This window comes from Megascapheus bottae, chromosome 5 (assembly GCF_031878675.1).
Source record: "Megascapheus bottae isolate mThoBot1 chromosome 5, mThoBot2.hap1, whole genome shotgun sequence".
NCBI classification, from domain to species: Eukaryota; Metazoa; Chordata; class Mammalia; order Rodentia; family Geomyidae; genus Megascapheus; species Megascapheus bottae.
The window spans coordinates 60,057,955-60,073,805 of record NC_143513.1 but is presented as its reverse complement, the minus strand read 5'-3'; the positions used below and the strand labels follow the sequence as shown (position 1 = coordinate 60,073,805).

General features: G+C 39.8%; 1 protein-coding gene across 1 annotated transcript in view; it reads left to right on the top strand.

Moving 5' to 3' along the window:
• Wnt2 (Wnt family member 2) overlaps positions 1-15,851 on the top strand; it is a 41,830-nt gene that overhangs the window by 9,104 nt on the left and 16,875 nt on the right. Inside the window, exon 4 of the mRNA XM_090332370.1 lies at positions 12,776-13,040. Within this exon, the coding sequence (XP_090188496.1) occupies positions 12,776-13,040 (265 nt within the window). The remainder of the gene's footprint in view (positions 1-12,775; positions 13,041-15,851) is intronic.

Below are 15,851 nucleotides of genomic sequence, written 5' to 3'. Positions count from 1 at the left end.
CACGCATACATTTGTTGTTTAGAATGACAATGGTATATATCGACTATTTCCATCTAAGGGACATCTTTTATTTAAATCTTCCTGAAAGCCAGTCACTAGGCACGCTTTGTTGGCTTCTGGATTCTGGGATGTTCTCTTTTGGAGCCACACCAACCCCAACCCTAAAGCTCTAGCTGTGGCTTGTGATCCTGTATGAGTACAGGGACCGGGGGAAGACACGGCACCTTTTCCTTTCATCCTCCTGAGCTTCCTGAGCTGGTATTCCTGGTAATCCAGTCATCACTCTCAAACACCCACTTGTGACATGAGAAAACTGAGGCCTGATGTGCTCAAGGTGAGTCAGCAGAAGTTAACTCTTAGTCCAAGTGTGCCTCTATCTGGGATTAAACCATTGGAATGCCAATGTTCCAATACAATGACAATCTCAGCCTTTCTAGATGGAGGCTTGACCAGAAGAATATGGAGAAAGAATAACAAGAGAATCTGAATGCAGCTGCTTATACCTCTTTGTAGAAAACATAAACTGACCAAGTTAAGAAATATTGGGTCAGAAGCATTATAGACTAACCTAATTGTCAATGGAAACAGATAACTAGGATTTGTTTTATTGAGGCACATAAAAATGTGCTTGGTATAATATAAAGAAAGATCAAGCAAAAATTGAAAGGCAGAGGGGAATGGCTTGAACAAGAAAAAGAATAGAAAAAAAATGCAAATATCTTTGAATGCAATCCTTTGATTTAGGCTCCAAAAGAGAATAAATCTCATTTAAAGGAAGTTGGGAGGAAACAACTCTCCCATAGCCCATGCAGTAAGATGAGTGTGACCTGAACTGTTTACAAATAGTACCTTTTCTGAACTTTAAAAACCAACATTCTTTCTTTAAAAAATAAATTTATTAACTTATAATGACTATTGCCAAGAATATAGAGTGTGGTTGTGCAATCTGACAACTGTTGGTAACTGTTGTTTGTGCAGTGATTTAGATAAAAGAATTTTATATTGACCTTCATTTTGACCTTGATAGCAGACATATAAGTTATAAAGTGTGGTGTCTTTGATAGTAGTGTGCTGCTTAATTACCCAGACAGGATATAGAGTTAGATGAAAGCATAGGATCTTACACAGTATTCAAAAGAATGTTGATTTATCAAAATAAATGTTAATTCTGCAAAATAAAGGCCACTTGGTATTGAATTTTTCAGCTCTTCAAGACAATAGACCCTAGCTATTGTAATCTAGGCCCTGAATAAACAAGACTATGAATGTAAATCATATGCTGATTCACTGTGTGGAGGTGAACAGCTGTCAGGCCTCAGATATTCTTGTGCCTACTCTTCAAAACTTAGAAGGCTACTTTTGATTGGGGAAAAAAGTGCACACACTGGTTTTTTTTTTAAATGTGGTTTTAATTAATGGTGGGTGGACAGACTTTCTCAAGGAGATGCATGATGTCAGTAAATATGAACTTTAATGAGAGTAAATGTATCGAGATAAACATGCATCTCTAATTCTCTTCTGGTGGTCATTAGATTCCTAGTCCCAACTTCCCCTTTGTACCAGCAGAAGGCCGGAGGAATGAAAACGAGAAAAGGCTGAGTTTGTGTTTGAAGGCAAGTCTCTCGACCTAAGCCTACTTACTACTGGCCTGGTTCTAGAAAGCCTCAGCTTCCCAGAGCTGACTGTAACATCAGTCTACTTTTTTCTTCTTTGTACATTGTATAGTATTTTCCTATGTCGAAGATTACTATCCTCTACTTTTAAAACTGGGAAGTGTCTTAGTGAGACCAGGGAGGGGAAATATGCTTTTGACTTAAAAGCCAGAGCCACTGCTCCCAAGGTTGTTCAGCATAGTCAATGCTGAAAATCAGAATTCAACACTGCCATTCCATTAGGTCTTAATTTTCCTTCAATATTTGAACTGTTTAATTCATGTGTTATAGCTGCTGGTTAGAGCACCCTCATGTGTCTCTGTACTGTAATATCATTTAAATCATCCGTGATTTCACTTTTTTCAAGACAGTTTCCGTAGCCTTTATAATAATACTCTTTTTTCTTTCATATTCATGTTCATCTTTGATTGAGTCTAGTTTTCTAGAATGAAAAAGATAAGTATACCTCATTTAAAAATATTATTTGAAGAGAGAAATGCCACAATTCACCCCAGCTACTCATTTTAGATCTAAAAAAGCCAGGCTATGAAAATTTCCAAGTTATATTAAGCAAATTACAAGAGAAAGGTACCTGGTGAGTATCTACCATCTGTTCCTTTTCACAAGCCAGTAAAGTCATCTACTCTTTCCTCTAAGAAGAAATTATCACAGCTTTTAAGTTTCCTGAGAGAATCGGCATCAGAATAACTTCTGTACCCAAACACTACCCCTTTGATAATTCTGTGAGTTTTTATAGGAGTGAAAGTTTTCCTAAAAGTAAGAGAAGTCCAGAAAATTAATTTCTTCTCTTGTCCATAGAACAGAAAGAATGTGACATGTGAGATTGCCTTAATATTAATCTGGCAACACCAAAAATTTGCTTGCTGGATTTTTTTTTCTCAGATGTATGTAATGAAAAAAGGTAGTATGTGGTACTATGAGAAACAAGAATGAGACAAATAGCCCAGAATGCTTTCCAACCAGTGAAATAAAGGTTATTTGTAGCTCAGGTAAGAGAACCCAATACAAACCAGTGTTGATTGTCATTTGGAATTCAACATGATGCTCCATGAAGATCCATCTTCTTTGCAGCCTAATACTGAAATAAAAACTGGTAGCTACTGTCATCTGATTGTTCCTAAATCTATAGGAATAAAACTATTAAATCTATAGAAATAAAACTAATGAAGCTGGGCCCATGAAAGACAATCTGATTCACTCAGGGTCATGGATGGAACCATGACATGCTGAACTTGGAGATTCACACCCAGTTATGTTTGTCTGTAGGCATGTGTTTCTATTTCTCTGTTGTCTTGGCTTTGGAATTTCTAAGAAAAACAAGCAATATTTCTCTTTTATTTTTCCAAAGGAATAATAATAAGCAATAGTTGTTGCTCCCCGTGAAAGGAGTAAATTTATCTATCTATACCTCACAAATTTTCTACACTGAATGTACATTAGTTTTTAACAACAGGAAAATAAACTTGCTTTACATGTTGAAAACCAGACTCCACATTGTGAATACACTTTCAAAAACTTGACCTTCCCCCATCTCCTCGTCCTCTCTGCACCAGGGATTAAAAACCCAGGGTGCTATCTCTTGATCTACCTCCATTCCCTTTTGTTTATATCTTGTTTTTGAGACAGGGTCACTCTAGGTTTGACTTGGCTAGCCTCAATCTTGTGATCCTCCTGTTTCCATCCCCTAAGTAGCTGGAATTAGAGGCATGTGACACATAGTTGGTCAACTTGACCATATTTGGGGTATTCACAAAAGTTATGGCTCTCCCAGTTTGAGACCTGTGCATTGTGGGGCTAAATTTGGGTCAGCAGACCATTTATTAAGGACTTTCTTAGGGAAATGTCCATTTTAAATATTGAGTCCAATATGAAAATGAAAAAGAGGAAAAACTTCCTTATTTTAAGAAACTAATCTTTAGTCAAAGAGTACAATGCAACTGCCAGGCAAGCTACCCTAAGTGTCTAAATAGCAAAAATCTGGCAGTCAGCTGTGGAGATAGAGATTTGTGTCACAAAAGAATTGAGTGTTTGAGCTGTAAATAAAGATTGCTCAGGGCTGAGATAGGGAAATGTTTTCCCCAATATAGGGAATCTAAGACAAGAAATATAGTGGAGTAGAAAGCACTTCAGGAAGTAGATGACTGACCAGAACCCTAGGGTAGAGCTGGAGACTCAATATTAAAGGGAACTGAGACTGGAAATTGGTTTCAGCCAACTTCTGGAGAGTTTTAATAGCATGTTGAGACATTTGGATGCCTTTGGAAGGCAAGAGAAAAGTGCTGAACAATGCGGGGGGAATAAATATTTAACATTCAGTTTTTATACATTTGTTAATTTTTTAGTCTCTTCTTGATAGAGTATAGACAGCAAAGTTCAAACCTTCTGTAATATATTTGAATTGCTGACTTGTAAGTTAGATTTTTTTTCTAGGAAATTGTTGTATTTCTAACTCCCTGAATTTCACTATAGCTTAAACTTAATTCTAAAACGTGGTATAGCATCATGTGGCACCTGTGCTGATATTGATTTTTTGTTGTGGTTGTTTTGTTTGTTTTTCTGGTCTGGACTTCAGTTCAGGGTGTTGACACTGTCCTTGTGCCTCTCTGTGCTCAAGGCCAGCACTCTATCACTTGAACCACTTCATCACTTCTGGCTTTTTCTGAGTAGTTTATTGGAGATAAGAGTCTCAGGGACTTTTCTGCCTGGACTACCTTCAAACCACCATCCTCAGATCTCAGCCTACTGAGTAGCTAGGATTATAGGTGTGAGCCACTAGTACCTGACTGATACTGTTATTCATAAAATGCAATTATTGGCCACTATGCTATATAGTCAGTAAGAGTTCTTAGTTATAAGTCTCATCTGACTGGGTTGATGTGGAAGATAGGGGCTCTGTGATCTGAACATTGGCTCAATTATTTGAGTACAGTCTTGGACAATTACCTAACTGGATCTAAGTATAAAATAAAACTTATACAAATGTACAACAGGATTTTTTTGTTTTTGTTTTTGAGCTTGAGCTCAGGGCCTGAGTACTGTCCTTAGGCTCTCTCAAGGCTAGTGCCCCAACACTTGAACCACATCACCACGTTCAGCTTTTTCTATATATGTGGTGCTGAGGAATCAAACCTGGGTCTTTGTGCATGGTAGGCAAGCACTCTACTACTAGGCCAAAGTCCCGGTCCCCACAACAGGTTTTAAGCAAACCCACGATACAATTATCATCCATATTTTACCTATAATGATAGAGTAGCCAAAATTAGCAAATATATTAAATGCATTTGCTTATTGAGATAATATGAAATCTCACTTCACTGGGTGCCTTTCATTTTAAATGAGATGAGTTCCTAGGGTAAAGAGCCTAAGAGTGTCTGATTGTACACTGTGCCCAAACAGGCACCTTACTAGGTCACCCTGGTGACTACCAGGGTCACTGAGTGTGACACATTACAGCACTGGGATAAAGCAGATACATCCACAGGAAACGCTTCCAAAGGAAACAGAAAGTAGATATTACATTAGCTGTAACCACAGTCTTATAGGCAAGGACATTTAAGTTCCTATAAAGTCTTCAAAGAATAGATTTCTTGGTACTGCTTGAATAAGCAATAAACAAATCATGGGTCTAGCCTCAAAAAATTACAATATGACTTTTAAAGAAATCACTCTTTTAAGATAAGCCAGGAACTGGGGCTCAAGCCTATATATAGTCAATCCTGCTTGGGAAGTTGAGATCTGAGGATCAAAGATCAAAGCTAACTGATTAATCAGCAAAAACCCAGAAGTAGTTCCATGGCTCAAGTGGCAGAGTGTCCTTCTTGAGTGAAAAAACCAAGTGAGAGTACAAGGCCTTGAGTTCTTTACCCCAATCTTCAGTAATCTTCAGCATCCTTATGGGACACAAATTTTATTTAGCAGGGATTTATTTCCTGATTGGCTTTTAAAAATATATCTTGAAAAAATTGAATCAGTTCTGCCAGTCATAACTGTCTTGCTGGACTCAAAACTAGTGTATATAGTATATATCACATGAATCATTAAAAAGCCAGAATTAAAGTCTCTGAGCAGGAAATAACTCTTAACAAAATTGTTATAATTCCATGTAAGGATCTACTATTAGAGAGAAATATTTTTCAGACCTGCCTCATGAGTCAATTGGAATGTATATATATATATAGCTAGCTAGTCAACAGTAAGGTTCTTGAGTTCCACAAATACAAATTCCACAGCTTATATTTTCTAAGTAAACAAGCCTATCCCATAATCACTGTTTTTAAAGAACGACGGAGTTGAAGATATCACAATGCCTTATTGAAGTTAATAAATGTTTGCATAGGCAAATCAATAGTGCAGTTTGATAATAAATATTCCTTGTTTCTCTAGTTCCACAGTGTGTTTGTATGAAATGTATAAATTAGCCTAGCTTTCAGTAATTCCCATCTTGGAGATGTAGACCTTTCCAGAGGACTTAATTATTAATAAATGTACTTAGCTCTTAGCCAGCATGTGAAAGTTAAATAATATGTTTTGAATGTGTGTTTTCCTCAGGAAAATGGATATAGGACCCAAAATGGGTTAGCTATTTTGTAGAATACTTGAACTAAAAAATGAGGCACTAATATTTGTGTGTGTGTGCATGTCAGTTTTGGTGCTGGAAAGGGGCTACATCAGAGAATGGGAAGCAGAGGGCTTTCTGGGAGATAGTTCACATGCCCTGTCACTGGCAGGTCATGGGCGACATACAGGGGAGCCCCTGTCTGCCTCCACAGGATGGCAAATCCCCCTGAAGAAGGAGTTCAAGGTGACAAGCTCTACTCCTTCTTTTAAACCTACCAGGTGGTCAAGTCGTTCTTCTAAGGAGAAAGGGGGGGGGATGAGAAATGTTACTCTAATGTAACATCTTCCTAATATGAAATGAACTATAAAGGACATAGAGGATCAATTTATAAGGTTTGGCACCTAACTAATATAATGCCAGTGAAGAGAAGCAAATATTAAAGGCAAAGTTTTGAGCCTGATGGCCATGTCACATGCCAGTAATCCTAACTACTCAGAAGCCTGAGATCTGAGAATCTTTGGTTCAAAACCAGCCCAGCCAGGAAATTCCATGAGACTGTTATCTACAAAAAAGCTGAAAGTTGAACTGTGGCTCAAATGCTAGAGCACTAACCTTGAACACAAAAGCTCAGGGAAAGAGCTCAGGCCCTGAGTTCAAGCCCCAGAATTGTATAGAGAGAGAGAGAGAGAGAGAGAGAGAGAGAGAGAGAGAGAGAGAGAGAGAGAGAGAGAGAGAGAGAGAGAGAGAGAGAGAGAGAGAGAGGGGGGGGGGGGGAGGGAGAGAGAGAGACAGTCATTGCTGAAGAATCAGAGAGTCCTTGGGCCTGGAATGTGTCCTAGTGGTAGAGTCTTCGCCTAGCATGCACAAAGCCCTGGGTTTGACTCCTTGGTCCCACATACACAGAAAAAGCTGAAAGTGGTGTTGTGGCTCAAGTTTTAGAATGCTAGCCTTGAGAAAGCCCAAGGACAGTGCACATGCCTTGAGTTCAAGCCCTGAGATTGGCAAAAAAAAGAACCTGAGAGTTCAGACTGAAAAATCAACCAGTATTAGGTATTCCAAGAATAAGGGATAGTCTAGAAGCTTTCATGGAGGAAAAAATACAAAGTGAAATGAAAGCAAAGCCAATACATTTTCAAAATACATTATCCAAATGTTACATTTCCCATTTACAGAACTAGAAGCTAAAACCCTGCAGGGCTATAACTTCAAAGTTTTGAGAAAAAATTATTTCAATGCAGAATTCTATACCCAGCCAAGCTATTAATCAAGTGAGAAGGCTGGAGGAAGACATCTTAGACATGCAAGAATTCAAAAAATGTATCTTCTATGCACCTTGAAGGAGTTACTCAAGAATGCACTGCCACAAATGGAAAGAATCAACCAAGAAAAAAAAATGTACTCAGTATATGAAGGCCTGATCAGCCCAGGTTGAACAAAAGGATGAAGCCTAGATAAAATGATTGTAAAGACAGAAAACGCAAAGTGATAGTCACTGAAATTGGTAGCAAGTAAAATGAGGAAATTTCCATACCACTCTGAGAACATTCTTTATTACCAGAGAGGTTGTAAAATTGGATCAAAGATAACAAGGTGCAATCCCAACCCAGTACTAACTACTCAGCCACAAAATTAATCATAGAGTCTTCCCTCAATATCTGTGGAGGATGCGTTCCTAACTCCCCTACGAATATCCACCTCTTACATAAAACAGTATTGTGTATTCTACACATCCTCCCGTATTCTTAAAATCATCTCTAGATTACTTATCATACCTACTGGAATATAAATGATATGTAAATAGTTGCTATCCCATAGTGATTAGAGAGTAATGATGAGTGTTTGTTCAGTAGAAATATAGCTATCACATACATAATACATGAACAAGAGGTGTGTGGATAATGCTCACACAGAAAGTTCTGGAAAGTCTGAAGGTGTATGAGACATTGAGGGAGATAGCAATGTGAATCTACACCTCACTTCATTTGGGTGAATTCAGCAGAGTGCTCACATTTGCAAATATAAGTTTTGCTTTGGAATGTTTATTAGAATTTTTCCCCAGAATACTTTCTATCCATAACTGCTGGAACCCTGGGTATGGAGGGCCTATTGTATTTCAGAGCTCTCACTTTATTTCTTTTCAAAATTTGTATATAGCAGTTTTACAAAGTGTGTCATTCTGATTTTTACATACCTGCCTAGATGCATATACACATACAATGTGCCCTTATCAAACTCACCCTTCCATCTCTTCATCCTTCAGCTCCCTTCCTCAACCAATTTCAACAGGTTTCATTGTTCTATTTTCATACATGGTTATAATGTACTTTGACCATATCATATTATTGTATTGTTTTCAAGTTTTTATAACCAACATCTTCATGTTTTTATAATCAACATCTGCATGTAACTATAGTTACATAACAGAGGTTCTTTGGTTAGTCAGTTTTTGTTCATTCCGATACAGTATTTCCAGTCCTTCCACCAGAAGTCATGCATGAGAAGCCCCCATCCCCTTACACAGTGCATCTGGAAACCTGGAGAACATCTTTCCATGCACCCTGCAACTCTGTTTTGACCCACTGACCTACTGGTTTGTTAGCACTTAGATTTTTTTCCCACCAGCCAGTTGTTAGCCATCTTTTCTTCTCCATATTCAGTACTAGCTGATTGTTACTTGTGGCAAAATTTTCATACAGACTCAGGCATTTTGGAGGCATGGGGGTAAGAAACAAGTCTTACTTCAGTAGCCAGTTTCCTTTGTCTTAGAAATGTAGTGCCATAGACATGTCACTCAGCTGGAGACCTCAGTAGGCTCAGGTTCCTGCCATTGAGCAAGGATTTCTTGCCATGACATTCCTGGTGAAGATGCCATGCTCAGCTCACACTGGGTATTAGAATCACCTGAGGAGCTGCAAATAGTGCTAAGGCCCACCCACCTCCCCCACAGTTCTGATTTATGCAGTCTGGGAGGGCTGGACAGGATCCCCAGATGTCTTTAATGTGCAGCTGGAACTGAGAACCACTACTCTGCTCTCTCAGTTGCCAAAGAACAATCCTCGAATGCCGTGACTTCACTATGCAACTAGTGTGACTCGTTTTGTTCTCCTCCCTTTTGCAAGACCATGTAATCCCTCTGCCTGCTGCCAGATTGTAAAAGCACATTTCCCTTCTTCCTCTGTGCAGGTCAAAGGGTGGTTTCTGCCAGGGGGCTTGTCCTGTACCTCGCTTTCACCACTATCTTCCTTTCCTGCATAGAAGACTGAGCTACCACATTAACCAACAATATATAATAATACCTTATGTAGCACAGACCATAATGTACTTAATCATTTCCTACCAATATCATTTGGACTTCTCATTTTGCTGTTGCTAATTAATGCTATAGTGAACATCCATGGAAATGTAACCATAAATAAGGACTGAGGATATCAGTCAAGTGGTAGAATCCCTGCCTAGCAAGCATAAGCAAGGCCCTGAGTTCAAATCCTAAAACACAATATATGCACAAGAATTTCTAGAGTAGAATTACCAGATCAAATGACATATAAATTAAAAAATTGGACAATATTTGTAAAAAACACTGTCTCCATTTAAGTGGCATGTTGATATGTTCTCCACCAATAGTTTGTTAAAGATCTCTTTCCTGACATGCTTTGAAACATGAAAGATCTCTTTCCTGAGATGCTTTGAAACATTAAACATTACGATGAAAAGTCTGTTATAAAAGGCAAAGACTGCCAGGTGCAGTGGCTCACACCTGCAATCTTAGCTACTCTGGAGGCTGAGATCTAAGGATCAAGGTTCAAAGATGCCAGCCTGGGTACAAAAGGACCTGAGACTCTTATCTTCAATTAACCTCTAGAAAAAGGGAAGTAGAGGCTGAGCTCAAGGGTAGGGTGGTATCCTTGAGTTGAAGAGCTCAGAGAAAGTGCCCAGGCCCAGAGTTCAAGCCCCATGACCCACTAAAAAAAAAAGAAGCCAAAGAGTGTGCCCCATACACATGGAGGACGGGGAAGAAGGTGAGTGAATTCACATAACCAAGCAACTTAAGGCTACTATGATGTTTTTGCCTAATTGCTCCTTCATCTTGTGAATGCTTCTGACACATTTCCAGTCCAGTGAATAAACAAAGAATGACTTTCTGGAATTAAAAAAAAATTCTGCACACCTGACTATTGTAGCCTTAGTCAGAAACCAAGTTTTGTTGAAAGGACAAAACAGGTCAAGCACTCAGAAAAAATTGCCCAGGACAAAGCCAGTCGAAAGAGGTAGCCTGGCGTATTGAGCCTGAGTACATTGGGAATGAAGTGGTGGTGTATAAGCATGTGAGCCTCAGGGAGCTTTACCAAGGCAGCACACTAAAGCTCCTCACCTCCATCTTCTGTAATTAGTAATTAGAACCTCAATGAAGGGCAGAGCAGGGGAGAAACTTCAGACTTCTTAGAGAAAGGCTTTATTTGTGGTTGTTGTTTGTTTTACCAGTCCTGGGGCTTGAATTCAGGGCCTGAGCACTGTCCTTGGGCTTTCACAAGGCTAGATCTCTACCACTTGAGCAATAGCACCACTTCCAGCTTTTCTATGTGTTTGGTGCTGAGGAATCGAACCTGGGTCTTCATGCATGTTAGGTAAGCAGTCTACCACTAGGCCAAATTTAGAAATAAAATGTTGTTGTTATTCAGTGTTAGCACTTTGGAGAATATTATCAAGAAGATTCACTGTTCCCTTTACCTGTGCCCTCACCCCAGATACCCTTTGATTTAGGGACACAAGATGATGGGGATGCAGTGCCATTATTGAACAATGACCACAACCATGGCTGAGAGAGATCTCACAGCTGGTGATCAGCTCCATAGCCCTTCTTTTTATCTCATGGCTTAGGTTGTCATAGCCATGAGGGTCATAGCTCAACCATCACTAGACATTTTTTTTAATATTACAGTAACTTAAGAAACATGACTAAAGCAGGAGATTAGTGCTGAAAAATGCTGGGGCCAGGGGGAGGGGGATGGTAATTATGTTAAGGAATGAATCCTACTGAACATTTAAAAAAAAGGTGAAAAGGTAACAAGGAGAGGTTTTTTATTCAAAAAGCATACTGGGAGATAATAATGTGAAGAAATGTGTGTATGTATTATATGTTAGGGAGACATTTTAATCTGAGTTCATATCCAATCATTCCATATCCTGGTTTTGGCACATTGGCACTTGATCTTTTGTGGGGTTTTTTTTGTTTGTCAACTGAGAAGATAGTAGCTCAGGGCTTTTGTAATGACCTTGATGCTGTCTGCTGGCTGTCTCAGGTGAGCCAAGTGCAGGATCATATTCACCAAGTCATCTCAGTCTGATGCAGCCCTGCTGGTTCATCCTAAGACCAAAGCAGAAACTTCTCTAGATTGTCCTGTGGTCTACCTGTCTCCTCTTCTACTGATAGCTCTCACAACTGTGGAAAAGGGGCCTTCCTGTTGGAACCAGGAAAGATAAATTTGCCCCAATTTTCTTTGCTTCCTTTCTAAGGAAGAACAGAGTATACTCTAAAGTGTCATCTAAAGTCGCATTGCTTGGTCAGAGTTGAGAATTAATCTTCTTAGTCTACTGTTAGCCTCAGTGCAGCCTGGCTCTGTCCCTTACTGGCTAGGCAACTATGGACAAGAGATTTACCCGGTCTCTCAGATTTTTTTCTTCCTCTGCAAAGGTAAAACAGGAGCTGTATGTGGAAAAATTTCTACTGGCTATGTGTGACCTGTACAGTCAGAGTAGATATACTAAAATACTACATAAAACTACCTTGGGGTCATATGCATAATGTATACATGAAGCCTAAATGAAACTTGCATTTTGTCTTGGATCTCATCCATAAGATATTTCTTAATGAATATTCAAAGTCTTTAAGAAAATCCAAGGCCCAAGCATCTGCTCCCAAACATTTTAAATAAGAGATTCTCACTCACTAATAGTGAATAATTTTAAATATACTAATTAGCAAGTACTCTCATTCATTCCCTCTTTTTTGTCTTGTGCCAGTTCCATGTCTTGTGGCACGAAACTCAGGATCTCTTGTTATCCCTTGACATTTTTTCAAGGCTAGCATTCTACCACTTGTGTCTCACATCCACTTCGGGCCTTTTGCTGATAAACTGGAAATAAGAGGCTCAAGGATTTTTCTGGCTAGGGCTGACTTCATGGTGTTCCTCAGATCTCAGCCTGCTGAGTAGCTAGGATTACAGTAGTGAGCCACCAGTGCCTGGCTCTTTTCTGCACTCTTTAAATGGACTAAGTGCCCTTTAAATAGTGATCTTTTGCTACATTGACAGCCAATGAGGTTTTCAGTTAGGGCTCCCCTGTACCCATTGTCCCTAACTATTGCAATCAGTTGGTATGTCTAAAGTGACTAGCAAGTAGCAAAGTAACAGCTCAATCACCCTCAGCCTCAGGATGGAGCCTCCTCAGTAGCCAGATGTCTTAGAAGTCGGGAGAGTTGGTAGCAGGAGTCATGTGCTTGTGTCCCCTCCTCACTGTGTCCTCCCACCCCTGTGTCTTCTGGCAGGCGGTGAAGAGGTTCCTGAAACAAGAATGCAAGTGTCATGGTGTGAGTGGTTCGTGTACGCTGCGGACATGCTGGTTGGCTATGGCTGACTTCAGGAAGACGGGTGACTATCTCTGGAGGAAGTACAACGGGGCCATCCAGGTGGTCATGAACCAGGATGGTACTGGCTTCACTGTGGCTAACAAGAGGTTTAAAAAGCCAACAAAAAACGACCTTGTGTATTTTGAGAATTCTCCAGACTACTGTATCAGGGACCGAGAGGCAGGTAAGTACAAAACACGTCTTTCAATGATCCGGATGCCATGACTTCACGCAAACTGTATTTTCAGCTGGTGGTGTTCATTAAGTGCAGCCGGATCCTGCTGCCTTCACACTCATGTTCTTTGTCATATTGAAACCACACAGAAAGCACTCCTGAGCAGATGGAGAAACAGGTTGATAATGTGCAGAGCTGAAAGCCAAGAAGAATGTATGTGGCAAAGTGTCAAAATATGCAGATTAGCCAAATTCTTCTGGGTGAAATTTTAGCTGATGAATCATTTGTACTGTGTGTGGGGCCCTGTGTCCTTCCTGTGATCCTAACACAGAAAGAGAGACTACCTGGCCCTGCATCTCCCCTACCTCCTCCCCAGCTCCTAAAGAGACCTTGGGCTTGAAAGTTAGACACTTCTGAAACCTTCCCTACTTTGCCTTGCCTTGCTCTTTTCAATATGCTTACAAGTTGCCAAATACTATCAAGCAAGAATTTCTCCCCAGTCTCTTGGCTACAGGTGGTCAGGATGTAAGGAGTGTGTGGAAGAGGCACCTCATTTATTAAAGCCACACCCTTCCCTTACAGTTGGATGGCACCTTTTCCATCTTGAACACATAGGAAGGATGACTTCCATTAGCTCTAATATGGCAGCTGCTCCCACCAGGCTGGTTTTGTAAACATATATTCTTCATCTCTCACCGCTCCTGCTCAATGATGCATCCAGACTTAGCTTCTTCTTTGCAAAAACTCTGGTGCAGAATAATAACACACTGGCGCCCAGCTTGGGTGGCTCATGCTTGTAATCCTAGCTGCTCAGAAGGCTGAGATCTGAGAACTGCCGATCAATCAAACCCAGCCAGGGCAAGAAAGATAATCTCCAATTAACCAGCAAAAAGCCAGCAGTAGAAATAGGGCTCACATACTAGAGCCCTATCATTGAGCACAAGTGATAAGCAAGAGTGTGAAGCCCTGAGTTCAAGTTTCATAATAGCACCAAAACACAAAATGAAGCAAAAAGAAAGAATGGCACAAGTCTTAGCCAAGAAGAGGTGATAGAAATTCACAGTCCATTTTGACTCTGGTAAAAAGCCAAGAAATTTATTATTAAGAAAGAAAAAAAATTCTGAATTTAAATTCTGAGGTTTTTTTATTCCAAAATAATTGAAAGGGGACAAATAAAATAGTGTACATGCAGATAGCTGCTAATACTAGCTTCCTAATAGGCAAAATTATTAGGGATGTCACGAGAAGGCCTGGGCCTCTTTCTAGCCTTTGAGGAGTTGAATTTCCTTCATGGTTTGATCAGCTAGCCCTCAGCAGCCTGTGAACAGGTTTGTACACGAAGATTATGGATTAATGAATGCTGACCAAAAGGACCACGTGATATGTCCTGCTGCATTCCTGACATGCCAAGGGACAACAACAAGTCACACTACCTGTCACACCAAAGTTTCCACTAAATTATTGTAAAACCTGTGTTTTGATAAGGAGTTTTCTCAGCGATCTGGCTTCACTGATGCTGCTAGCTAGCTGCTTACCCTGAGCTTCCTCAAATAGGGAAAGGGGATGATATAACCTTGATCATTTTAGGTCTTTTGTATGGATACTTGCATGCTGATCACAGGATTGGGATCCTGCACCCAACATTAAATGGTAGAAAAAAATTGATAAGAAGAGTGATGCTCCTAAGCGATCAACAGACACAAACAACAACAACAAAATTCACATCTTATTTTGTGAAGTCAGAAAAGCAGCTCTAGATATCACTGTTCACTTTTCACAGACGAAAGTGACCAGCGCATGATTTCATGGGTCAGGGAGACAAATGTTTGGCCCCGTGACCTTCATTTTGACCCTGAAACTATACATTTGCCCACCTTACAAATGTGAAAAGATCTTGTGAAGCAGAAACCTCACATCAACTATCAGAAGATTTACTTCCCAAGACACCCTTTCTAATTCTTTGGGCTAAAAGCAGTTTCCAGTGTGAAGCAAACTATTATACTGCATAAAAATTTCATTCCCTCATGAATATTCAGTGAAATAAGAATCATACTTTCCTTTTTTATTTCCACCAGAGAAGTGATTCTGAATGAGATCCTACCACTTCTTTAAGCTATTAAATGATTCCTTTGTACTTTGTTCTTCTTGTATTAGAGTGAAATTTTGTTTCTTGACTCTGAAGTAGCGTGCATGTCTTCAGCATCAATCATATGCCAGGGCTTCCTCTACCTTCCCTCCCTAGCCCTAACAAGAAGTATGTAAGATGAGTATGTTGTTATCCCATTTTGTGGGAGAGGAAACTGCAGCATGGAGAAGTGAAGCACTTTTTCCATGCTTGGTAAGATGTAGAACAAAGCTGTCTGTCTTTTCAATTTTTCTACACTGTCTCCAGCAGTTCTAGGCACAGGACACACAGAAGAGCTGGCTTTCTAAAAAAGCTATGTTATTTATTTACACATTTGTTCCTATGCTATCTTACAGTTTAGCTTATCCAACTTTCTTTTTTTTTTTTTTTGCCAGTCCTGGGCTTGAGCTCAGGGCCTGAGCACTGTCCTTGGACTTTCTCAAGGCTAGAGCTCTACCACTTGAGCCTCAGCACCACTTCCAGCTTTTTCTATATATGTGGTACCAAGGAATCGAACCCGGGTCTTTGTGCATGCTAGGCAAGCACTTTAACCACTAGGCCAAACTCCTGGCCCCGCTTATCCAACTTTCAAAATAAGATTTTTTTGTTTGGTTCTTGATTGCAGTTGATGAATCAGCATCTACCTCCTCCTTTTTCTTTTTTCGTTTTCCTCTCCTTTCCTTCCTATTCTTTTC